General features: G+C 43.7%; 1 protein-coding gene across 3 annotated transcripts in view; it reads right to left on the bottom strand.

Annotated features, from left to right (window-relative positions):
* The window catches only part of GLI3 (GLI family zinc finger 3), a 269,157-nt gene that overhangs the window by 98,533 nt on the left and 142,936 nt on the right, over positions 1–27,688 (bottom strand). For all 3 annotated transcript variants that reach the window (XM_032430575.1, XM_032430577.1, XM_032430578.1), the window contains one exon: positions 18,985–19,090. In XM_032430575.1, coding sequence (XP_032286466.1) covers positions 18,985–19,090 — 106 coding nt within the window. The remainder of the gene's footprint in view (positions 1–18,984; positions 19,091–27,688) is intronic.

The raw sequence follows: 27,688 nt of genomic DNA, 5'->3' as shown, positions 1-27,688 counted from the left end.
TTAAAAAGGATACACCCATTCACATGTGTCAAATATATCAATATTTTCCACAGTGGTTTCAACCATTTCCATTCAATTCAGATAATCAAATACATATATATGTGTATTTTTCAAAATTTGCAAATTACTGATGCTTACGAAAATACCATAAATAATAACATATTCACTGCTGTTAAGCAGATAGGCAGATAGTGTAGTTGATGCATTAGTGTAAATTCAAAGTAAGCTATGGATGATGGGCTTCTGTATGATACTTCTGGGGCGGCGGGGGGAAGGCTCTGCTCAGCCAATCAAAGGGAGAGGCCAAGTGAGTATTTCCAGTCCCTGTCAGTCATCTCCCTCCACAACTGAAATGATGTTCTACATCAATATATTTGTATCACGTGAATAATGCAATTGTTTGTGGCTAAATTTGATTTTGTCCCCTCCTGAGAAGAAGACTGCAAAAAATAATTTGACAAAATTTACCTCCATTCCGTACTAGAAATACAATTCTATATTAACAGATTGAGACTTCAAGGTCAGGAAAATAGTCAAAGAATTTAGATATAAGGCCAGTCAAAAGGCACAGCCAAGGGAATATAGTTGATGGTATTATAATTATGTTGCATTGGGGCCACAGGGTGGCCACACTCTGTGTAATGTATAGAGCTGTCCAATCACAATACTGTGCACCTGAAACTAATGTAACATTGTGGGGCAACTGTACTAAAATAAAAAAGTAAAATAAAATAAAAAAGAAAGTCCATTCAAGTAACTACAACATACGATGCACTGTTCTAAAAAGGGTTCGTAACAAACATACTACTGGTTCATATAAACACTTGGAGCTAAATGACCACATCCCATAGCATGAGTCTCTTTCTGTCCCGGCTCTTGGATAAAGAAGACCCATGCGTGTCCGTAACAAGGGCAGAAGAGAGAGAACTAGCAGGGGAGGCAGGATCTCTGATCCGAATGGCAGCTGACAAACCGGTTTCTAAATAACCGGTCACCAGTTTTGAATATTTCAGTTCCATGAATGCAGAGTATATTTAAATTATTTTTTGCAGCTCTCTTTTGTTGTCCTAATTGACTCCGAATATTCCATATAAAGGTGTACTTCTTTTTCCAATGTGTAATAAAGATGAAAAACCATCTTCTTTATCTTCTTGCCTCAATTACTATACAGTTTGTGAGAAAAATAAGACCGTTTTAAAAAATTAACATTATGTGGTTTTAGTATTAATACTATATGTAATTATATATTTTAATACATAACTTACATGTTATATATTAACAGATCATATATATAATAGGATGAATATAAATATAAGGGCTAATTGTTAGAAGAACTAGTATGTTGTATCTTCCTTCACAAAGTCCACAGAAATACCGCTTCGATGAGAAAACCACTCTGGCGCCCCAGGACACAAGTTCCGACATCCACCTGCGATTCTTTTCCTAACCCGACGCCTGGCAGATGGAGGGACTTAGAGCTGTTCTCAGAGGTCAGCGTCTGGGACATTTCATGGGGCCCTGTTTTCTAGAGAGCTTCCCAACGGGTTTGTGTTAACACAGCAAATGAACACTGTCCTTTTCTCCCCTCCTTCCCTAACACAACAGGTTGTCCCTTTAGTCACATTTGCCTGTGGATGCTCTCTCTTTCTCCGGGGGTGGGCGGGGGGAGGCGACAGGGGAGGCCAGTCCAGCCAGGCCCAGCCAGGGGTCCAGGGGCCTTCCTGCCTCACTGCTCCACACCCCCCCACACCCTCCGTTTCTCCCTGTGGCAGGTAGCGCACGCAAACACGTCGAGGTCGCAAGCCCTATGACAGATCTGGTGCTGGGTGAACCAGATCTTTCAAAGTCTGCTTTGCTCCCAGCTCTTTAGGCCTGGATGGAAACAAAGCAGCGCCGTAGTGTTGAACTGTTAATAAGAAAGTATTCAGAGAGCATTGAGCCTGGTGCCTGTCCCATGGGAAGGTCTCAGTAAATGGCCCCTACGACCAACACCTTCCTTGCTGCAGCTTGTTACTGGTAGAGCTCTGGGTTGGGTAAGGCCAAGGTCACCCAGCTTTCGTGGCCTCCTTGTGTACCGACTTCTTAGGACCCTACAGGGAGGGGGCTGCTCCCCCCAACTCAACTATTTGACAGCCCTGGTATCATTCAGAAGCACCCCATCTCACCTCTTTTAACATAGCAAATAAACTACTGACTTTACTTGACCTCAGCAAAATGCACAGGCTTTCTTCTTTCTAAAAGTAAACTCAAGGGCATGGTGATTCTTGGTTTTAGTTCAAAAACTCATTGCTACGAGAAAAGAAAAAAAATTGGGGGGGGGGGACAAAAATTTCCAAGTCTGATTTCTCTGACATTCCTGCCAATTTTCCGTTCACTCTAACAGACTTTATTTTTTTTGGAATCTAATGAATTACCAATTCTATCCAAAAGCAGCATTCAAAGTGGCAACGTAGTGTTCTTTTCCAAAAAGAAAATACAGAGCAAAATAGAAAGATACTGGAAGACAATAGTGTGGGTGACTAGGCACAGGCCTAAGTCCTGTGAACTAAGAGAATCTAGAAAAACCCTGGGCCATGTGGCATTTGCTCGTCCAGCTGTTAGGTTTTCTAATAACGTAGAGTCCTAGCAACCATGACACCCTTCGGGAGGAACTTTTGGGTTTGAACCGTGATACCCAAAAAGGACCATAAAGTACATACAAGAAATTCAATTAGAACCGCTAGACTTAACCAACTCAACAAACAAGTCTGTGCTTATATCATTTACCTGGAAATTTCAACAATTTAAGGGAAAGAGATACTTTAAAACATCTCGAGAGCCCCAAGCCAGCATCTGTTATTTAAGTGAGAGGTCACGGATACTTCATGGAAATAACTAGAAATAGGAAGTTAGGTTCCCACAGTTTAATCCTTGCTTCATGTTGGGTCCTCTTGCAGGTGGTATGGGGGAGATTTACACCAAAGACAAGGATGCATCTGGAAATCTGAGCCAAGAAGAGGATGAGGCTTCTGTTTTAATTTCTGTTTTGATAGGTTGCTTCAGGAACCAGCTAGAATATCCCTTTCTCAGCAGCCTTCTGGCATGCTGAGCTTAGGCTGGTCTTCCACTAGCTGGTGTGGATGTTTCCCATATTCCATCTCCATTACAAATCCTCATAATAATTATTGTTACTATTTACCCCTGACTAGAGTGTTTTCAGGGTTGTCTCTTAGGCTCTTTGACTCATACTTCCCATCGTTCTTGAAATTATCCTTATTTTAAGGCATAACAGGGACGTCCATCAAGGAGCTATTATTAATTACCTAAATGGCTAGTCTCCAGAATAAAATCCCCAAGATTTGCTAGGGCCCTCTGGCCTGGTAAAGTTAAAATGGTCCCTCTTTATTTGGCAGGCTAATTAGATTTAACTGGCAATGAACATTGTAGGACTCTACTACATGCTAAGACTTTATATCCCAGTACAGTTCTCAATATTCCAGAATTTTAATCCCTGGGAAGGTATCAATCAAACTTTTCGAAAATAAAATAATATGGCAAAGGAATACATCTAACGTATAGGGAACAATTTGTCTACAGTACTCAGTGGAAAGGAAGCATTACCTTCCCTGTAAGGAGAGAAGAACCTCCCTAGGGCTCTAGCTCTCCTGCCTTCAGAGCCCGTTGCCCCAGGCATCCGGAGGAACACCACGGAAACATGGACAAGGAGCCTTGCCCCTGGAAAAGGGCCCACAAGGTCTCCCCCTGCATCCCCTTCTTCCCAGTGAAAGCCACTGTTCTGATGCCACAGTGGGGACAGACTGAAGGGAACACAAAGGTCTAACTGATGTGCTGGAATTACTTGATATTATTACCCTTAGAGAACTGGTGCCTAGGACTACACGCTTACTGCTAAAGCTTCCTTGGGCTTTACTTTGCTCACTGGGAAAATGTGAGCCTTCGGCAGAGATGATTTCCATTCTCCCCACCAGGCTGAAAAAGTCCCTTTGGTCCCACAGTCCAAATTTTTCTATGATTCAAATCACTTGTCCCTGTCTGCCACCGATTTGCTCTGACATCTAATGTTGTAAAGTCTGTTACTTGAATAAAATTTGGTTGAAAATTTAGGGACTCTTCACTTGAGTGTCCCACAAATGAGATCTCATTTTCTTTCCTTTCTCCCTGTCTGGGATGGAGTTTTTCCATCACCACAGCGACTAATGTCTCCCCTGGGCCGCTCTGGACTTCAACCTTGGTATTACTCTCAGGAGAAATGAAAGGGTCTGGTTGTATGCTGATTGGATTTGGATGGTGATCGATTGGAAAAAAGTCGGACCGCGTAGCCACGCCAAGGGCTCAGAACTGAGCCACAGCTTAACCACTAAAGAAGCTTTTTTACCAGTGAGTTCACAGCTATTAGATATTTTTATATTAACAACACTTTTCCCATCCAGGTTTGTGCATTTTATCTTTATTCTTTCAAATCCTGAAATTGCTTGGATAAGAGGGAGGGTTTATATATTATACACACAGAGACACACAGACACACACACATTTCTAAGAGCAGCCTGAACTTTTAGGGGAAATTGAAGAGGCTTTGTGTCAAGTACATACAGCTAAATCCAGTCTTTCCATATCAAACCTCTGCTAGAAAATTACTGTGCAGATGATAAGGCAGAAAGATATAATAAAAAGTGACTCTACTCAATTTACACTGCAATATTGGTATGACTGAATATTTTTCATTCAGGTGCCTGATAAAATCGCTAAACTGTATTGCAGATAAATAAAGGAGGCTTCTGTCAAGAATAAACACCATTAATCATGAAGTCTTACCCTCGGAGAGCCTCTGCGATGCATCTGCACAAATACACCAACATAACCAGCACCCAACACACGCTTCCCTCCTTTATACTGTGCTAGGCGGAAGCTGTCCTCCCCTGCATTTTGTAGCGTTTCCCAAACATTGTCTACATTTTAACTTTATAGTCCTGCAACTAGGTCCATTATTATAACACTTAGGAAAAATCGGCTGTGCTCTTGGGGGAGAAAACTACCTTGACGATGAAACAGTTTTTTCCCTGCTGACTACATACCTCCAGATACAATATATATGTGCTACGTACGAGATATACCGTTATTTCATCGAAGCTAAGATGCTATTGCTCTAAAGAAGCAACATTATTTTAGGTCCCACTAAGAATGACAATACTTACCACTTTCCACTTATACTTAAAAAGAAGTCTCTGAGACTTATTTACACATACATTTTATCATGCCTCATGCTAGCACTTGCACAAAAAGGAAAATAGAAGGCAAAATAATTTTATTCAGAGATCCCTGAAACCTCCTCACGACCACGTCTTCACCAACAGCAACTTGGGAAACACTACAGATTGTAAGATAACATTCCAATTTCAGAAGTGGGAAAGGATGTACAACTTAGAGTAGACAGATAGGGTAATAGAACAGATACGTTTTGGGCAATTCTGCCATTTGTCAAGCACCTGTGCCATGGCAGACATGGTCTAAGTGCTATGTATCTGCTCCGTCATGGAGTTCTTGATATAAAATGGGATTGGATAATGAAATTGGGCTTGCATAGGACAAACACCTAAATTCCTAACCTGGATTCAAACCCAGTCTATGATCTTAAACACAAAGGAAAACTACCCCAAACCAAACACAAATATGTGCATGTATGCTTAAATACATTTATATTTTGACATTACTGAGGCTCTTACTAAAACCAGAGACCTCTTCATTCCAAAGGCAACCTGTCTGAATTTCTGTTCAAATGGCTCTCTGTGCTGATGGCATAGGGAGGTGCAAAGCATCCCTTGGCCAGTAGGAGAAATAGGGGGGGAGCCATGCCCTGGGTGTGGGCAAGACTCTCTCAGCAGATCTTCCCATAAGGAAACAGAGGCAGGAGACAAAAATGACATGAGGGCATATACATATTAGGGCCATTATGTTTTCATAGTCTATTCCTATTCTAAGTGCCCACACACAAGGGGAAAACAATGAACCAACCTAAACTTGCCCATAACTATGGGGTATTAAGAAGGAATCTGACAGATCATTTATTCCAAATATTTTATTTCACAGATGAAAACAAAGAGGCCCAGAGAGGTCAGGGATAGTTCAAGGAGCCAGTTAATTTGTGGCAGAGCGGAGAATGGAACTTAACTGAGGTCTACATATATTTTTGAAAATAACTTATAAACTGGTTTTAAGAAGAGGATCATCAGAAGCCATATGCCAATGGAGTTCTATTTGAATTCTCTGAAATTACACTTTGAAACCCAAGAAAACAGCATTATGATGGGCTAACACAACCAACATCATATTGGGGTGTGATCAGAGGTGATTATTGAGCGAAACTGTAATCCAGCCCTACTTGTGAGAGACGTTTAATTGTGTCACATATGAAGTATTATGGCAGCTGTGCTTCTGCTCATTGGGGGATCTGTTTTCAGAGCCCACTCCAAGGAGAAAGTGCCTCTTCTAGCCAAAAGAAGTTTAACTCCCACCTTCCCGACCAATCCTCCCTGTCTGAAGAACAATCTTGAACCCACAGAATGAATGCACTTCTTTGCCAAAGAGAAGGCTGGTGAGGGCCCCTCACAGAAAGTCTGTGGCCCACAGTTTACGGCCATTCCAAAGATCAGACACCAAGAGCCCAGTTCAAACCAGGCCCATCAAAGAAAGAAGTGGATCTCAAGGAACCAGAACCACTCCCTGGCCCCACTGTCTGGGGCCTTCCCCAGTCCATGAAGGAAGAGCTTCTGTGTATAAAGCGGTATTTATACTACATACAGTTTTCATCACAGATTGCTTATGTTCAACCACTTCTAACAAATTCTTAGGTATTCATTTGGGAAGCTCCAAGTCAAAACTACTTCCAGACACATGATCAAGAAAATGCAGGCTCCCTCTTAGGGACACCATACCCAATCTCTTGTTCGAGTCAAGATGCTCGTGCGCAAAAGAATGGATTCGTACAGAACCCATGTTCACTCAAAGGGTGAACAGATCCCTGATAAATTTTGTGCGTTTTTTTTTTAACATTTATTTATTTGAAGAGAGAAAGAAAGAGAGAGAGAGCATGAGCGGGGGGGAAGGGGTGGAGGGAGAGGGAGAAGCAGACTCCCCGCTGAGCAGGGAGCCCAACACCGACACAGGGCTCGATCCCAGGACCCTGGGATCATGACCCGAGATGAAGGCAGACACTTCACCGACTGAGCCACCCAGGTGCCCCTAGAATTTCATTTTTAAGAGAGCTGAATTTTGTTCAGTGGTATCACAGTGTTTTACCATTACCTGTAATGAAGGTATAACTCATTAAACAAATGTTTAATCTTTATTAACATAGGTTTAAAAAACCGTAATTCGTAAGTCTGCTAATTGTTCGTCTCTGTCTCAGTCATAAACCGTATTTCAGAAAATGACCTCTATTGCATGAGAAAATATAATGGCCAGGATTAAGATAGCTGAGTAATTTTTATTATTGTTGTTCATTATTTCTGCACAGATGTAAATGCATTTTATGCAAATGATTATGAAATTCCTTCAAAATGTAAATTTAACTTAAATGATGCTAATGGGCTCTCCGGCGCTCCCCAGCACAGGACGATTTCTGTCACTGAACGGGGCACGAACGCCGTGCCCTGAACTTGCCTGAAATACCTCCTTCAACAGCCTCACACTGAAAGGAGACCAAATGACCGGGATTTTAGGCAGTGATTTTAAACCTAGTGATGGTTCAACAGCAGCAGTGCTGATACCCCGGAGGGCCGCACCACCCTCTCACTAATGAGGCGACCAGTGTCTTTAGGTCTCCATGTGAGGGGCACTTAGTGAGCACCCTGCTTGGCAGAGACCCACGGCAGGTTGAACCGATGGACTAATCACACAGGCCGGAATCAAATGGGCTGGAAGAATCTGGAGACTTGTGGCTCCGAGGAATGTAATTCATGCAGAAAAGCGTTGTCAGAGCAAGGCCAGGAAACCTCGTGGGAAGAAAGCAAAATAAACAGTTCAACAAAGAAAACAAAGAAGGGCCAATAGCCTTTTCTAAAGCTTGAGTACACTGAGCCTTCAGTGGGGACCTCGGACAAAGGCCTCATCAAAGAACGCCCTTGCAAAGCAAACAGACCAAGAAGGATGTTTCTTTCCGATACACTTGGAGGGGGGGTAAGGGGTAGACTCCACTTCTCATGCCTTGCAATTCAGCTTCCACATACCTCCCTCCTCCCAACAAATGGAGAAACAGCAGACAACAATAAGCAAAATAACTGAAAAGTCCTATGTCTGCCTGGGTCAAAAGACGGGGCACGGCGGGGAGGTTAGCCCAAATTCCATATGGTGCAACACACCTTCTGACTGTTCTCCAGATCACAGGAAGGCCTTCGCCGGCTCATGAGCTGCCCAGCTCAGACCCACACAGCCTGCGAGCCCCATTCTAGAGGATGAGAACAGACTTGCGACATGCTCAAGGATTCCACGTAGAAAATCCTCTTGCACAGACAGCACAGGACTTTCTCTGACTCGGAGAGAAGCCCTCCAGAGGCTTCGAGCTGCCTTTTCCAGGATGTTGGACCCCTGCTTCCAGCCCCCACCCCCACCATTCCCGATTTCCACTGGAACGTTGACTTAGATTGTCCGTCTCTCAATACCTGTGTATCGCTGCATCCTGAAATCCAAAGTCTGAGGTGACCAGATTTTGATCATTAAAACAAGATTAAAATACTTTAGACTGACCTTCTCTTCCCCTCTTGACTACTTCCATTACGATGGAAGATGGAAGATCATGTGGACTAATCCCAAGGACAAACTGAAACTACCACACGGAAAATGGACAGAAGTGAGCTCTGTGTGTGCATATAATACAGAATATACATGATTTGTAGAGTAAAATAATGAAATACATAGAATACTTACTCTAAATAAATAAATCCAATAAACATATTAGGTAACATAAATAATATATTCCAATATAGAGTTGACTTGAACAATCCAGGTTTGAGATGTGCACATTCACTTACACCCAGATTTTTTTTGGTAAAGCAGTACAATAAACGTATTTTCTCTTATGATTTTCTTAGTAACATTTTCTTTTCTCTAGTTTATTTTATTGTAAGAATACAATATATAACACACACAACATAAAAAATACGTGTTAACTGTTTATGTTACTGTTAAGGCTTCTGGTCAACCGCAGGCAAGTCAGCGATTAGGTCTTCAGGGAGTCAACAGTTATACACAGATTTTCGACTGCAGTTGGCGGGGGGTGGGGGGGTCAGTGCCCCTAACCCCCACATTGTTCAAGGGCCAACTGTAATTCTAAGATTAATCTGTTCTATCCCAGGCAAATATGATATGAGAAAACTTTTAAAATCAGAGCCCCTTTTAGAGCTCTCATAGCCTTTGTTACTGATGGACAATTTTGAATTTGTATCTGAAAACTTTCACTGGTGTGCATGGTTTATGTTGAAAACAAAGTAGGCTAGGAATATGGGAATTTTATTCCATGCGGGAGCCAACAACTCCATTGAATAGAGGCAAGAAGCATTTTAGTAAGCCCGGAAGGCTTTCTTTGGACTCTGTCTTAAAAATGGAAATCATATTCAAGCAACATGCTTTGGTGATTTGTTTTGCAAATGAGGCAGGTCATTTAACTGCCAACACCTCCCCCCTGCCAGCCCCCCTATAATAGAGATGCTGTTCATTTCTGATGAACTTGGCAATATTTGGATACTACTTGAATGTAGTGAGAAAAGGACTGGTGGTTCTCTGGTTAGGGCCTAACTATTTCCCAGGTGGCAGGAGATATACATTAGCCTTGTCAGGCCCTAGGGATCACTTCGTGTGCACGGGGTTAACATAATTCCTTCAGGCAGAGCTCTGACTACGTGGGGTTGACGGGGCCTGGGGCCTGGGGCCTGGGGAGGTTGGGGCCCCTTAGGAGCAGTTCACAGGTAAGACTAGCGACTAGTGCTGCAGGGTTCTCGGAGGTGAACCTAGAAAAGAATTTCTTCAGTTGTAACTCTACTGCATTTTGGTACTAGTTTAGATTGTCAGATGGAGGCTAAACTCCCTATTCCCTTCAAGTGGTCCCACCCAAGAACTTTCTAAGGAATCTGTAACCTCTCCGAAGCTACGTAAGAAAGTTTTAAATATCTATAACTTATAAACATGGGAGAGGCTACATAACCCAGAATATTAAGTGATTGGATTTCAGAGAATCTATGGGTTTAGATTACAGACCTCTATTTTTTTTTCTTTCCTGGCCATGCACTCAAATGCCCTAAAGGCTGTTTCTGCCATCTCTTACCCTTTTCTCTACATTCTTTTCTTCCTCTGTGTGTGTGGAGAGAGACAGAGACAGAAGGGAGGGGAGAGGCAGAGGTGCAGGGGAGAGATCTAGCATTGCACCTGACGTTTTTCTCAACACCAGACTTACAAAAACAAATGCACCATCACCAACTCAGCTGGGTTAGCTCAGGAGGAAAGCACGGCACCATAAGGCCACGGGACCAACTCGTTAATTTTTACCCAAGTGCGATCCAATGATGCCTTCACGATTCTGACGTGTCTTTCACAAAGATCACACGAAGACTAAAAATGGTCAAGATTTTGCTCTTCAGAGTTCTTTTCAATACAGTGATCTAATGAACGTGCTGCCCAGACAGCCCTACTTTAGGACTCAGAGGATGAGTTTCTAAACTGACCTTGCCCCTGCTAATTCCTTTTAGCGTGCTTCGTTCCCTCGCATCACCAAAGATGCACAAATCTAGCTAATTTGTTACTTAGGACTCAGAAAGTGAGCGAGCAGGTTTCTGGAAACAAGTCTGTGCCCATTTTATTTTTTGATGTATGAATTTCACTGGGAGCAGGGATGGGGGGGTGCGACGGTAACAAAAAGAAATGAACGACAGGCCCGCCTGTGTCATGGGCCTTTCTTCCCCTGGGGAAAGGTCTGAAATGAACTCAGCGTGCTGTGCTGCTATAGGAAATGGCATGTCTTTGTTTAGTCGGAAAAAGCGGGTTCTGTTACCTAAGCGAAGGAGAGAGGACCGCGTAGGAAGAGCTGCAGGCCCCTTCCGTTTGGCCGGTCGTCATCCCACGAGACTCACCCCAAAGTGTCTTCCCTTTGGGACAAGTGCTGTTAAAGTTCAATTTTTTCAAACACATATGTTGAAAAATAAATAAAACCGTGGCAGTAAATTTCTGTTTTCTTTGAAGCCAGGCTTAACATGAGTGGAAGCATTGTACTCAGAGAAAAAAAGTCTGTTACAGTCCAGTACCCCCCAGGCCCCTGCAACAGGTTTGACAGCAGGCTCTATAGAGCCGGCAGCTTCCGGTTCAGTGATCGTGAATACCTCCAGTCAATATCTGCTCCCGGACCTGACTGCTGAGCACAGCACAAAGAACACAGGAATTTTATCCAAGAAGCGGCCGCTCAGACTCTGTGAATATGCACTATAATTAGGGCCTGCTTTCTCTGCAGCCGATGACCGAATTCAGGATTTCAGTCATTAGAAATCCTGCAAGACAGAAATAAGTGCGATGCCCTTTGATATGCTTTATTTCATGCTCATTTCTTAATGCAAAGTAAAGTGTGTACCGGTTGGTCCGAATTTATGCTGCCGGCTCATGAAAATTTTGAAAGTTGAGGAACTGAAACTCACGCACGTTTTCATACTTACGCAGGGAACCGTGGCTGTAGGCCTAAAGTAGTTCCTGAAAATTAGGCAGGCTTTACATTTTTTCAGTTAAGCCTGAGGAATGATAACCAGACAATAAGAGTTATTTTCTTTTTTGAACCGGACAGGATATGCAATGAAAAATGTTGGGATTAGCAGTAGGAAAGTCTAAGAGTGGAAAATACGGTGCATGGCATTTGCTTATTAAAAAAGAAAGAAAAATAAAGCAGAAAAAGGGGACAAAGAGTGGGGCTGGAAAGAAGGTGTTATTTTAGGTCGGGGTTGGCCAAGTTTATCTTTTAGGCTTTGTGGGCCATATTCTGTCTTATCTCAGGTACCCAACTCAACCAGGCCATGGATTGCTAAAGCCGCCAGAGACAAGAGTCAACAAGGGGTGGTCACTGTGTTCCAATAAAACTTTATTCACAACAACAGGCCTTGGGCTGTACTAGGTTCATATGCAGTAGGTTGCCAAACTCCATTAGACAGTCTTCACAGAAGACCTCTCTGATAAGGAGACATCAGTGCTGGGAAGTATACGAGGTGAGGGAGCAAGCCACGGGGCTCGGAAGGACGAAGGTTCCAGGCAGACACACGTTATGACCTAGTCCAACATGGCTTACGTTCTGTCGAGTACACCGCTATAATCACTGATCATTATTTTCCCATGTTTTGATCCGTTCTTCTCAAATGCGCCCATTAAGGATTGCCGAACAGCCTACCAAGTTGACACATCATGTTTACCAACCCGCTCCCTCTGGCTGGATATGTACTCTGTCCAGTCATTTGGTTTCACGAATTTGACAGCAGCAAACACTGATGTGTATGTAAGCTTGCTGGCTCTGGACAGGCTTATTAGGTCCGAAGGCTTAATTATGGCTCTTCACACTGCCATATTTCCTACCTTAGAAATCTGCATAATACACGGACAGCCGGTGACACTGAGAACTTCCTATCTGGTATTGTTACAATTGTTTGGGCTCATCCAATAGGTGCAGACCAATAAAGTGTGCAGTGCTGATTTTCACAAGCAGAGGATGAAAGTCAAGTGTAACGGGGCAGCGGGGGGGGATGTCTGAGGCACAACTTACTCCCAAGCTGTGTAACCTCCCTGCGTCAAGGGCTCTGTATCTTTAGAACGAGGCTGGTCATGACGACTCCTTCATAGCACCGCTCTAAGTTTAACGTGAGATAATTATGTAACGTCTCTAAAACTGTGCGTCGCCCGTAGTTAAATACTCACAAATGTCACATAAAAGGTATGGTCACTATGTATTTTCTCACGTTGCACTGTCTATTCATGTCTTTTTTTTTTTCCCTTAGTTTTGAAATTTTGCTCTTCTTTTTAAAAAGGTTTTCCATTGAAGATTGCTAGTTTCATTAACTTTATTTCCACATGAAGGGCCTGGGAATCAGTAATAAATGTCATATAAGGTAACTTTGGCCTTTTACAACCAGTAACTGGTTTAATATCAGGGAAGACATCAGACATCATGAGAGGTACTATAATATAAGTAAGTATTAACTTATTAAGCTTTTGATTTTGAGTTCTAAGCGTGCTAGACTTGTTGGCATAAAGGTGATACGCTCTAACAACAGTAAACAAACAAAAGCAAAGAACAGGTGTTGGTCGTGATCCTGCAGTGGCCTAAGAGAAGCAGCTCATTATCATTCCTGAAAATAATTCTGATTTAGGAGGTACTATGTGTATGGTGTGGATGGTGTGGATTTGGCCCAGCAAATGCAAGAAAAACCCACACAGATGGTCTTTGTACTCAAGAAATACAATTATACATCTTTTCTATTCTTCTTTTTTTTTTTTTTTTTTTGGTGGGGGGAGGGCGGTGGGACTGTTAGACTATATTAGCTCTAGTCGTTTGATGGAATCCGTCACTACGCTTTACCAGTCCTAATAAGGGTTATGGTAGAGCACTGAAGGGAAAAAGGGACTTTCCTTTGTTAATTTTAAATTGTTCTCTTCAAATATTCCAGACTGGGTATGCCCGCAGATACAAATACAAGGTTTTGCTCAACCTCTGTACTTTACTGAAGGGAATGAAAACAATGAAACCACTATTATGTGTATGGGCCCATCACAAAGTTTTAAGTAGGCAGCTAGGCTGAAGCCTGCTTTTGAATGACTACTGTATGAGCTCCCAAAAGGTACAGTACTTAGTACAGCACGCAAGGCGGTGAATTCAGGAAGGGTGGGAAGAAATGAGGGAAGGACACGGAAGAGCAGTACTGGCCAGCTACTTAGCCCTCCTTTGTCTAAGCCTTTACCATAATAACATGTTTTTTCTTCGACCTTTTCTCTCTGGAAAGAAATGTATTTATTCACGCTCCAAACTTGCTACTCCTCTTCCTGCTCTCATCCCTAAAAGGCCATCATAATCATGGGGCAAAGCCTTCTTTATTTCCAGTGCCCTCCACTTCACGGCTAACACGAGTGATCTGCTGTGCATGGAGTCCTCTCTCCAAGGGCCAAGCCATGGACCACTTTCAGTAGGAAGAGCACCTCTCCTTACTTAGGTGGAATCCTTCCAGGGACTCGGGCGGCCCCAGAAAGAGCCACATTGACTCAAGTAAGAGAATAAAGAGTTGCCGAATAAGACAGAACCCGAGCACTCACTTCCCCCAAGAGAGAAAAGGTGAAGCTGGTTTTCTGGGATGAATGAGTGAAGTGGATGGTGAAGGGTCACACCCTCTGTGACTCCTGGCCCCCAGTTCACATCCCCAGCTCCAGACACGGGCTGCTCTCGGCTCAGCTGGCAAGAAGGTCTATGGGGCTTGAATGATTATAATGGATTAGTAACTAAGGATCCTGCTCTGGAAAATGAATCGCAGAGTTCAGTATGAAGCAAATGGACTGTCTGAAATTCAATTCATATGGGTCCATAAATGAGAAAACTCTGGCTCCAAAAAGCTGGAGGTACAAGACAGACATCTCTTCCAAGAGAAAATCCAGAATAAATGCAGAATTTAAAACTTTATAATTTGGGTATCTACGAATACTCTATGTCTAGTTTTTAAAAGGCAGTTTCGTTAAATGGATTCGGACACTAATTTTTTTTTTTTTTAAGCCCACACTCAAAATGCAAGAGAAAGAGTACTTTCTTCATTAAGGCGAAAGTAGTCACTTGAACATATAACTGTACTATGAGGGAGGAGAGCGTAATATGGCAATTGTCTCAATTTCCAAGTGAAATCTGAAAACAAGCAGTACGTTTTAGCCTCAAGAGCACTGTGCACCCCCACAGAATACCATAATGCCTCCTGGAGTTATGCAGAACTGAGCAATGCAAGGCATGGGATACGGAGAAGACCAGGAAGGAAAAATCTGCTCTGGATACACATTCAGGTTCTGTCATGAATGCTCCAAAAAAAAAAAAAAAAAAAAACTCAATAATCTAATTAAGTGCACTCACTGATATTTTTCCAAAACATTGCACTTTTCTGTATGGCTTCCACACGGACTCTGTGGTCAGAGCGAACGATTTGAGAGAGTGAGAGACATTCCAGTTTATCCACAGGTCCTGGTGAAGTCAGTAGAGAGTAACTTTCAGAAGAAAAGGGGAAATTCCCCACCTCCAGTGTTTCTTCAATTCCAAGCTACTTGCATTAAATGAACATAATGCAGGAATCTTACACTTTCTAGGACAACCTTGCCGTGACAACTCAGGAAAAGAAGATGCCTACATCCCACCGTCCGACCTGTAAGCCCATGAATGTAAAGTCATGATTTTGAGTTAAGAAAGGAAATACTAAGAAATTCTACTATTATTTCCAGGACACTTCAAACAATGTGAGTTTCTATGCTCTGTCTACACTGCCTGACCAGGCACTGTGGGTAATGCCCCGAGAGACAGAGGCAGGGTAAGCTTTTAAAGGCGCTGCATTTAACAGGCTGGGTCCTTTAACACAAACGGACACACTTCTGTACATATTTATAAGCCCTGGTGGTTATTATTAGGCTGTAATTGTAGTTGTTCTAACACCTAATAAGCCATGGTTGGAAAAACAAAGGCAGGTTAATTTGTGATTTCCTCTACTCATTCAGAGGCAAATTAAGTGTCAAACGGCTAATACGGAACATATTTCATTTTATGAGATTTTAATTTAATTCTGCACCATATCGTTGATGCCTTAATATAGGGTGGTTTATCTAAAAAGAGGAGCAATTTATAAACCTCTTTCAATAGAATCTTTAATGATAGGATATGATAGCTTAATTATCACAGTTCCTGCCATCCTTCTAAACAGAGATCTGCCAGTACTTCCGTCATCAACACAAATCCCGTTTTCAAGAGACTTATAATTTCGTTTTTAAACCTGGCACCAGAAGGACAATTATGGGTACAAAATAATGAGAATATCCCCCAATTTTGTCTTGGTATAATTAAAAATGTTTATCCTAAAAACTCTGTAAGCTCACTTGATCTCATTTTCTAGAAGACAGTTACAGAGAGAGCATTTTGGAACCTGCGTTCCAGATAAAACCACTTTACTTTTCCAGGATACTGCTTTACGGCTCAGCAAAGATGTCTACATTTCAGCAATGAAGCCATCCTGGCCCAGATGACCCTCCGCTCCCAAAATGATCACAGGCGTCTACTCCTAGCACCTGAGAAGGGGCAAAAGCAAGGAAGGGGTTCGTGATTGAGCGAGGCCAGTGTTTCTCGGGCCCCCACTGCCTCGAATGCTAACTCCCAGCACTTGTTTAGAGCCCTGGGCTCTGAAGACTACTCACACGTATAGGACTTCATTGAACTCCTCCTGCAATTTGGGGAGTCCGGTAAGGCAGAAAACCGCATTTCCAGGGGATGAAACCGCTCCACGCAAGGGTAGGTTACCAGAGTTCCCAGAACAGGTGAGTGTAAATAAAGCAAGCGTGGGGGGATTGGAGCTGTCCTGCTCATCCAGTCTCCCGGATGGACAACCTTTTCCAAGGGGCCTGGCCGGGTGCTGGGCACTGCCGGGCAACGAGCAGGAAACCACCAGGAAAGGGGGTATGCACCACAGTGAAGGCTCACGTGGGGCGCTCTGAGGAACAGCCTCGGGAACACCAGCAGAAATGACATTTAAATTAGGCCTTGAGGATGAGGAGTTGGAGCAGAAGTTGGCCATGCAGCAGGGGAGGGCCACTGAGGGCCCTAAGAATGTCCTGTTACAAAGGCGCACGGGAGAGATGGGCCCTATCCTCCCAGAGCCAAGTGCATAAGCCCAGGTTCCCCATCTACAACCCTGCTAGGGCTAGCAGTCCCGGGGGGCCACAGACCCACCTCCTCACTACACTCTGCCCACGGCAATGATGCTCCGAAGCCTCCAGGACTCTCCGGTGGGCCTCGGGAAGGTTGACTAGCCTGACGTTGTGAATGTTGATAACGGTCCATTTAGGCAGCTAGAGAACCATTTAGTCAATTGTGTGAAAGTACCCAAAGGCTTGGCTGGAAAAGCAGGAAGTCCCTAAAACCTATAAAAATCCCAGCTCAGCAGTCATACCTGAAATGCAACCCCCAACCCCAGGACTTTCCAAACTTGACCTGCCTCATCTTGCGGTGTCCTTATCACAGGTGAGCTAATACTGAAGTACAGTGATCGGGGCCCTGAACACAACGTGTGGGCTACATGAGGGCTTGCTATTGTTGTATTCTGCCAAAGAACCAAGACTTGGGATTTTTAATGGTTAAATTCATATTTGCATTTAATAACAAGGCAAACTGTAATGAACCCATAGGAACTAGTTCACTCCATCATATAAACTCATTTTTTGGGGAAGTTTCTCTGTAACAGTATTTTGGGAAGCACAAAGAATTCTGAAATTCCACAGAAAATCTGATTTAAATTACCACGCCACAGAGACGGGAGTCTGGGAGGAATCAGCCATGTGCGTCTCCAAAGCTGGTCTGGCCCTTGCTGGCTCTGTACCACGGGGCAGAGCCTCGTCGAGGACCTTTGTGGGCCCGTCCGCCCCGCAAAGCCTCCAGACCACAGGGGTGAATTACACGGCAGGTTTCGGCCTGAATTTGGAATGTCCTTCCCTTTTTGTATACGGGTTTTTAATTGGCCTCATGGTTTTATTTGAGTATATTTTTAGCAGGCTTCAGAACCCTGCAAACACTTCCTTGTGTTCCAGTGAAAAATCAAAGAATAAGTCACAAGTTTCTGTATTCCCTCTCTATAAATACCCACTTCTCCTTTAATGCTCATGGAAGTCTGCAACACAGATTTATTACTTACCTCCAGGCAAATGTGCTCTGAAATTACAATTCAATAATGGGGGATGGATCCAAAAAACTGTTGGTAAAATATTATATGTGTACGTGGGCATGTAGTTACGGCTGTTAATATCAATTAATTCTGTTCACAGAGGAGGACTTGTTTTAAAACAACTTCATTTTTCTTTGGCATATACGTAATTACACAGCTTAACTAATGGTCATGGAGACACAATCTACCATCTAAATAACCAGCATTATTCTTCAAAGTATTATTTGTGCTTTTCTAACTTTACTGTCTCAGAATGTAGGGTGATTACCAGATCTGACTAAATGTATACATCAAGGCCGTGAGGAAAGGGCAGCCCCTCCCAGACGCTGGCTCCGGTAATTACAGTTCCAGACGGTCCTCCGGACATGACGACAAGAGAATACCATCTTAGTGTGGAAGTCCACTACTCTTTTTACCCCCAACCTGGGTGAGATAATATTTGTTTCCACAAAATGCTCTGCTTTCTTTTCTAATGTACGTGATCACCATCATTCTTTCCCTTTATCTTTGTGTAAATCACGCACTTGATCATGGGTGCCGTTCTGTTTGGGAGACATTTCCATCAATCAAGTCCCTGTCGCCGGGCACACCATGGGGGCCCTGAAAATTCACCATGAAAATTTCATGACAATTCGTTGTGCTCGCTGGGACAGGAAGGACTTCCGGGTAACGGGAACGTTAGCATGAAACTCTTCAAACCCAATCTCTCCCAGATACATATTCTCTGAGGGGTAAGTTTCCATTAGACCTCGACTGTTTAATTTAGTATTTACAGCCCACAGAACACACGTCAGCAAAATATATAGTGAATACTTGCCAGCCACCTAGTGCGACAGGCATTCTTCAGGAAACAATGGGGATCTGCTTCGGTGAGTCCAGGAACAGACAGGCTTGCCGTATTTCAAAAGTAAATCTTATACTCCTACCACATCTTCAAAGCCCGGGAGGCGCACCGTTAACAAAACGTCGTGGGACAGGAAGAGCTCGTGCTCGGTTCTGCTTCGTTAAGGGGTCAAGTTTTACTACTTACACATGCAGTGGAGGAATTGGAGACGGGTCATAATGGTAACGCCCCTCATGATGTCTTGCATCGATTGGTACAGGAGGGTGGAATGCAGGAAAGAGATGAGAAGGGTCTGAAACAGAAAGAAAATCCAGCATGTATAAAAGGAACGCTCTGAAACAGAATCCCAGCCCCCGACACCACACCGCGCTTCTGCCTTCACAACGTAGGCCGGGTCCACTTTCGAGAATCTGTGGAAATACTCTTCCAAGGTCATTAGGAGGCCACAGGGGACCCCAGAAGTACGACCAAGCACCTCGTACCTGCACCCCCAAGGACATGGGGGTGAGGAACGCGGCGACAACCCACACGGAAAAACAAGAAAGGGGAATAAGGCATGTCCCATCCTGAAGGGAAGGGTAAAGGGAGCGACAAAACCAAAAGGAACAGATTTCAAGACACACATTTCCTTCTATAATTGTACTGTCAATGGAAATTTAGACAAGACGTAATATAAAGACTAGTTTTGTTTCTCTCGTATCCATGATGCTTCTTAAAAGAAAGAGTCTTTTCTAAAGTCCCTGCTAGAATCCATGGGTCTATATACATGTATGTCTGCTCTGTCATACATATGCATGGTACACACACACACACGCACACGCACACGCCCACATGATTTTAACATTTAAAGGCACACTCCCCTCCTCCCTGTCCTGGGTCAGGCCTCCACAGTCCTGACACAAGGACAAGGACAGCAAATCTACAGGTTAGCCAGAGAAATGGGCTCACCGGGCCGGAGGAGGTGGGCGGACCCTCTCACACTGACAGGGGGAGGCTGGGAGCAAAGGAAGGCCGGCAGCCCTGACATTGACCTTGGACCCAGACCGGCCTCCCCGCTGTCGGGCTCGGGCTGGGGTTAGCGTTCCCTGGGCTCCCATGTGTGCACTACTTCAGAGAGTTCCTCAACTCCTTTGACTAGAGTAACTTAAGCGGACCGTCTCTGACAAATCTGAACATGAACGTTTTTTTTTTTTTTTCTAAATAGTGATCCACCGTAAAACCTGAAGAGAATTTTGCCAGATTTCATCATGAGAAGCTTGGCTGATCCCAAGTTTCTCCCCACGTTTCAGGAAGCAAAGGGACGGAGTGAAGGTGTGTCTCCACGGCCGTGAGCCCGGCATTACAGCATAGACACCGAAGCCTCTCTTCAAATATTGCCTTCCACACACGCATGCTATTGCATGCGAAAAGAGTCCCAGGGATTGATGTGCACGCCAGAGGTGCCTCAGGAGGGCTTCCAGCGTTTTCTAAAAGTCTGAAGGTTTTGCTGGACCTGAGGTAGCCGGTAGAACAGACGATCCAAATGAGGCCCCGCAAACAGGTTCTGAGTTGCGTCTGGAAGAAGGGACACAGAAGCTCCAGGTGGGGGTGAGGGGCTGTGCCAAACACGGACCAGGCGTGACCCACCTCCGCACTGAGGATGTGCACACGTCCCCGTGTCTGAGTGGGGTGTGTGTGTGTGTGTGTGTGTGTGTGATGAATTAAGGTGTTTTTCCTTTTCCTCCCTATACATTTCTCTTTCTCCTAAATTTTCCTCAACAAGCATCTTTTAGAATGTCAACATAACAACCTTTTTAAAAGAAAATTATGAAATCTTACTTCCCTTGTTAGAACTTTGCCCTTGCTTCCTTCCTTTGAGAATCGACTAGTAAGGTTAGGAGGAAAAAAAAATAAAATAAGACTGAAACACTATTGACATAGTGTTGTCAGAACCAAGGCAATGCCCGAAGCTATGGGTCCCCCAGATGTGGAAACTCTCTTGGAAAACCTCTAGGACCGGGAGAGGAATGTTGTAACACAAAGGCTTTCTGACGGTATCCAGGGCTGCTTGTAAGATAAAGGAGGGAGAAGAGGAATATCGTGGGGCCCGGCTAGTCACTGTGACATCACCAAGAACAGCCACGCTGGAAACTGAACTGGTGAAGGATTTCCAACCCCCTCATCACTTGCCACACTAAACACTGTATAAATTCCACACACAAAAAAATCAATTCTATTTTAAGTGCACTGCTTAGGACTTAATAGTAAAGGATGTTGGCATCTCTTGTAATGCAAATCTTCATGGCTGGCATGCTAAGTTTGAAAGTTGATCCAGCATTGCTGTCAAATTCAGTCCGGGCGCCCCGCAAGTCAGTCATCCTGCGGAGCCAAAATGTCCAATTTCACTTAACTATTTTCGACGAAAATTATTCATCCTTCTTAAAACAACCTACAATTGAGTGGAGTAATCTTTTTCACTAGTTTGAAAGTCTGACACACGTTCAGGAAATATTTCCAGATTTTGAATTCTGAACCAGGCCTCAGTGTGTCAGATTTGAGTCCAGGGTGAGGGGGATGGCCACCAGACGCGGGGGGCGCTCCTTCAGTGGTTGCTGCTCACGTGAACACACTTGCCTCCCGTGGACTTCAAACTTAGTTCACGTCATCTGCTCTTGGAAATCAGAGAAATAAGGCCACGAGCACTGTGTTTCAGTCAAGCATTCATAAAGTCTGGCCCACCTCCTGAGGGTTTCTCCCACATATTTTCCAGGACTGTTTTGAGGGACATTGTGACAAGCACATCAGAGTTGGAAGGTCTTTTCACATCTTCCCTTCCTGGCCCTTGGCTATGGTCTGTGTGATTTAATTCTCTCCACCAGATAAGTGGGTATCAACCGTATCTGCTTTTCTCTATGTGGGTTCAACGATGAATTACAACAAGGCACAGATCCACATTTTTCATATACATGGGGCTCAAAATGTGTGAATTTATTCCACTTTCAGTATCTGCCTCATACATCCAGGAAGTAACACCCCTTCTCATCGTTTGAGTTTTGATCATGAAGTTGCGCTGATCACGTGCACACAGGCAAAGACCGACCTGTTGATCCTATAAAATCAAGAGTGCCCCCGAGCAGCATAAAAATCTCCTCCCCAAGAAAACCTGTAGGGCTGTCATGGACATTTAAAAGGCACCGCCACCTTTTCACCTTAATGAGAAGGTATTTTTACAAGATTTTAATTCACTCTTATCCTCACCCTCTCTCCTTCCAGAACGAAAGAGAAAATGACCAAGCACTGCAAAAACAATTTGAGAGGAAAACGAAAGATGCGATTATTGGGACATTTGTAGTCCTTCCTCACTGTTGCATCTGATGTCTTGTGAGCTTAAAAGTTCATTCTGACTGAGAATATGTGCTTATTTATGTCCTAAGGAAATCTGTGGATTCTGCATTCTGGAATTAGGGTAGATAAAGAACAAAAATTAATGGGATTGATCTGATTTGAGCACACACATCTGGTCTTAGTTTAAGCATTTTACTCTATTTGCTTCCCTCTTGATGCAGCCTAAAATAAGTTCTCTTGGACTGATGAAGTCTGTGCAAACAACTCTTCCTGGTGCATCCGTGATCAGTGGGGACCACAGCTCCTGAGCTACCTTCCAGGAAAAATGCACTGCAACACCCCTCCTGCACTTCGAGACATGCCTGAGCACAGCTTAATGGTATAAACGAAGAATAAAAAAAAAAACAAAAACAATGATTCTGTCCCGTCCCATCTGTGCCATCGCATGACATTAACCCTCACGCATTGCTCGCACAGAAAAAAGTTCCCAAATCCTCCAATGCTGGGTGCTTCCCTTGCATCTTGGCCTGTCATTTGTATGTGGAAGATCGCAGCGTATTCCATCACGGGCCCAAGGAGCCGTCCAAGAAAACCCGCACGACAAGAACAGGCGCGTGTCGCTAGCAGCCACCATAATTAACCACCACGCGGGTGACTATTTACACACGAGCAGCGCAGCTGTGGAGCATCATAACTCAAGTGGATGTGTGCAGAAAGATGCCGCACCACAGCCCTTTCCTGCTCGGGCCCTTGACAAAACACCGCGTGATGACTTTTCCAAAGTCAGGAGAAAACTGCTGAAGCAGAAGGAAGTGCCACTAAACCTGGCTACCTCCTATTTATCATACAATTTCCTGACTGATGGTTCCACAAACCAGCTGCTAAGTGCTGTGTACTCTACTGTCAGCAAACTAACGGGCTAAATGGAAGACGGGGAGAATAATGTGCAGAACTGGTAGAATCAATTTTACTGAGGGAATTAAAATTCTACCAGGTGGGGGTGAGGCTGCGGAGCCGTGGTAAGCAGTGAACTGTACACGCTTATGGTTGCAAAGATGATTTATTGCATACGTGCAAGAGGCTTGACTATCAGACCAAATTCCTCTTGTACTAACCCGAGCTTTGAAGAGTGCGTATTATCCAAGGCTTCAGTGGAATAGCCTTTAAACCCCATAAATATGTAATTGGCTTGACACGTGTTTAAATTGAAATGCATAGTAAAAATATTTGTGCTGGGTATAGTTGTCAGTGTTCGATTTCATGCTGGCTGTCATCACGGCACGCATTAAGGGTCTCATTAGGAATGAGAGGCATTGATTTCGAGGTCTCTTCACAACAGCCTGGGTTGATCGTAAAAGCTATAGCCAGACAAAGACACTTGGAGATTTATCTTCGGTTGCATCTTTCTCCCAAGAAGTAGTTTTAGTATCCCCGGGCTAGAAGATCTCTTAGATGCCACTCTGGAAAACTGTCTTTTAAGGTATGAAATTTCCATATAAAAATTGCAGTTTAAAAAAGAGAGATCAAAGTTGGCTCACTTCATGCCCTAAAGGAGTATAATTCGCAGAGGGTACTTGAGGGTCCAAGTTCTCCTGGCTAATTTAAAGACTGAAGTCGTCTGCGCATTCACTTTGGAACTTACTCGAGACCAGAACTAGAGATTATTGTTCCTGTCATTAGGGCAAAACCGTGCCCGTAGGAATGCCCAAGCCCCTCAAATTCACTCAATCGCCTGTTGTCAGCAGAAATATCATTAAAATCCCATGTGGCCACCAGCCACTATACCAGAATATATCACCAAAATAATCACCCGGTGACTATCAAATGGGAAGTCTCAAACCAGAGAAAGGGAGAGGGAGAGAGACCGTTCCCCCTTCAGGGAGATGGGGAAGAGTCACCGGGGGTCTTGTCTCTGCCTCTTCCACCCTGGGCATCCCCAGTCATCACCTCGGTCCCTGCGAGACCTCCGCCAGGCCTTGGTGGCCTGAGGGAGACACCACCCAGCGGACTGACTCGAACACCCAGTGGACTCACCCCACGGCGCATGAGGAATCTTCTTTGTGGTCTCACATGCTTGTGGCACAGAACTGAAAAACATCTCCAGTATCATTAGCATTTATAAGACCCTCTATAGCATGGTGCAAGTTTTAAGAAACTGGTTCTAATATACTTGAGAAATCTATAGATGTCTTGCACTTAAAAAAAAAAAAAAAGGATCTATTATTTTGTTACTTCATACCACGGCAGGAGCCTTACTTGGAAAGAATACGCTATGGGAGGGATCTGCAAACTACTGTGTGTGGGCCAGTGTTTGTCAATAAAGTTTTATTAAAAGACATGCATGCTCTTTTGCTTATAAACTGCTTATGTCTGCTTCCACACGACAGCAACAGAGTTGATTAGTTATGACAGAGAACACATGGCCCACGAAGTTTGACGTATTTATTGCCTGGCCTTTTTACAGAAAACCATTTGAGGAAACTGCATGTCCTAGAGCACCACAATAAAGTAATTTTCTGAAATTCTTACCTTTCAGAAAAACCGCCCACAGATTTTTTCTTTCCTATCCATGTAATTTTTGACTGATAGCACTACATATGTAAAGTACTTAGATACCAATCTGTGTCACTTAAAAATATCTTTACAGAAGTGTCCATACTAGTAGTTATTCTGAAAAGGGATACTTATCCTGTGATTTTGGCAAAACCTATCCTAAACAAATTCTAAGATAGGCATGTTGATGGATGAAATTGACTATAAATTTAGCAAATAATGGCAATAATCATTTAACACTTGCAAATTTAAGTTTCCTTATAAATTAAGTAAAATATACACAAAGTTTCATAGAAGGCTAATTATTTTTTTTAAAGATTTTATTTATTTATTTGAGAGAGAGAGAGTCAGCACAAGCGGGGGAGGGGGCACAAAGGGAAAGGGACAAGCAGACTCCCCTCTGAGCAGGGAGCCCGATGTGGAGTTCGATCTCAGAACCTGGAGATCATGACCTGAGCCAAAGGCAGACACTTAACCAACTGAGCCACATGGGCACTCCCCTAGAAAGCTAAATAACAACAAAAACTATGCTATTAAAACCCAATGAATTTTATTTCTGGCACTCCTGAATATGTAAATTTCCATGGGCATTTCCCACTACTCAAACAACAATCTTTCTATCATTTCTTCCGTGCAAGCACATAGGCATATTAAATTAATTAATATTTTAGACCTAAATGCTACCGAGCACTACACTCTGGTCATACCATAACCCATCCATACCACGTTCCTTAACAAACATAATTACGTATTTCCAAAAGAAAATGACAAATAGCCCTCTGCCTTTACCACCTTGAATGTGTCATGGGTAGTGAACAAACAACTGATCTCTCCCCTTTTTGGTTCCTTCTAACTTCCTTCATCAGCAAGCCTTTGCACATTTCTCAGCTAAAAATCTCATCCCCTAGATTCCCAATGATGGAAATAGACCACATCTATCTACTGGTCAACCAAAGGAATCCTTCCACCCAGTCTCTGGAATGTGTCTTGCCCATGATCCCATATATGTGCATCCATGACATTTTTGTTGTCTCTAGCTTTCCTGCCAGGATAGAGAGAAAAAGTAAACAGAAGAAAAGGCAGCACAGAGAAATGAGAGAAGGTTCACAGCCATTTTACTTAAACCGCAGAATCCTCTGGGGGAAATCACATGACAACATATAAGGGTTCACTACATCTAAGAGTGGCAAATCCATTTACTTTGAAATATACTAATGGTGTATTTCCAGTGACAATAGTAAGCTTGGAAATTAAGAGATGGGAATTGATTACTAATCACAAAGTCTTATATCAATGACCATTTTTTGGTACAGCACAATTCAAAAGCCAAATTCATAGCTCCAAAAATCTGCACTAGGATTCTTAATGCTGATAACATGAAAGCAGAGGATGAAATGTTTGCAGGAAAAGTGTTTGGTATCTCGGATCTAACTACAGAGGCCTTGGAAACACAGTGGACTCAGAGCTTGCCTGGTTTAGTTAGTAAGCCAACAATTAATCAACAAAGGTAAGGTCTAGGCGTTGTATCCTATCCAAAACAAATCTACTCAAAAAAGAGCTCCCAAACACTTTTTCAGTGTTGCAAAATTAGCAGAAACAGGTAGTGAAACGTGATAGCAAAGGAATACAATGATTTATATTTTATAAAACTCACACACATTTCCTCATGGGATGCTCTTGGCAACCCCAAGAATCATTTCCAAAGCTTTATTATTATTCCCCTGAGTCTTGTTTCTCTTTATTTCCTATTATCATGACAATCTAGAGAGTTAAGAAGGGACACTTCCTCTATCTGCTCAGAAAATTAAATGATCTACCCAAAGCTGCATGAAACTAAGGCCTTGTGACCCAAGGGGTGCTCTCTCCATTGGGCTGGCAGAGCATGCTGGAGGGGGCAGAGTCCAGGCACCGGGAAGCCCTACTGGAGTCTCAATCCTGCTTCTGAAGCAGGGGGCATGAGGAGCCCCAGCCCGACCTGGACAGAGACCGACGGGCCTGATGCTCGGAGCATCAGGGAGTTAGTTACCTGTGTCTGCAGAGTCCCATGGCACAGAATGAGGCCACTCATCCAAGTCCACATGAGAAATATTTTGATGACAGTGGAAAACCAGCAGTGACCTCAGGGATATGCTGGCTGGTGTCTTTGCAGCCAATGAGAAATAAATGAGGCACATATTCATTTGGTTCAGTATCAGACAAGAAACTGGTGAAGAGTAGATTTTTGGGGTGGCTGGTGGCTCAGTGGTTGAGCATCCAACTCTTGATTTCAGCTCAGGTCACGATCTCAGAGTCCTGGGATGGAGCCCTGCTTCAGGTTCCACACTCAGCAGGGAGTCTGCCTGGGATTCAACCTCTTCCTTTGCCCCTCCCCCAGATCATGCTCTTGCTCTCTCAAATAAATAAATCTTTAATTAAAAAGAGAGACTTTTTGGGACACCTGGGTGGCTCAGTCGGTTGAGCGTCTGCCTTCGGCTCAGGTCATGATCCCAGGGTTCTGGGATCGAGTCCCGCATCGGGCTCCTGGCTCGGTGGGGAGCCTGCTTCTCCCTCTGCCTGCCTCTGTCTCTCTCTCTCTGATAAATAAATAAAAAAAAAAAAGAGAGACTTTTTGGGGCACCTGGGTGGCTCAGTTGGTTAAGCAACTGCCTTCGGCTCAGGTCATGATCCCTGGGCCCTGGGATCCAGCCCCACACTGGGCTCCCTGCTCAGTGGGGAGCCTGCTTCTCCCTCTGCCTTCTGCTCCCCCTGCTTATGCTCTCTCTTTGTCAAATAAATAAAAATAAAGTCTTTTAAAAAAAAGAGAGATTTTTATTCTCTCCTCTTTAAACTCCACTGGCCACGCCATTTCCAGTTCCCATCAATCAGTAACCAAAGGTCTTTCAAGGTTTACCTCATTAACAGTAATTACTAATAACAATAGAAACAGTCACAAGTATGAGTACTTTAACACATGTCAGGTACTGTACTAAGTCTTTTAGACTCATGGCCTCACTTATGTCTCCTGATAACCCTA

Source organism: Phoca vitulina, unplaced genomic scaffold (genome assembly GCF_004348235.1).
Source record: "Phoca vitulina isolate PV1807 unplaced genomic scaffold, GSC_HSeal_1.0 scaffold44, whole genome shotgun sequence".
NCBI classification, from domain to species: Eukaryota; Metazoa; Chordata; class Mammalia; order Carnivora; family Phocidae; genus Phoca; species Phoca vitulina.
This window is presented reverse-complemented; position numbering and strand designations above follow the sequence as displayed.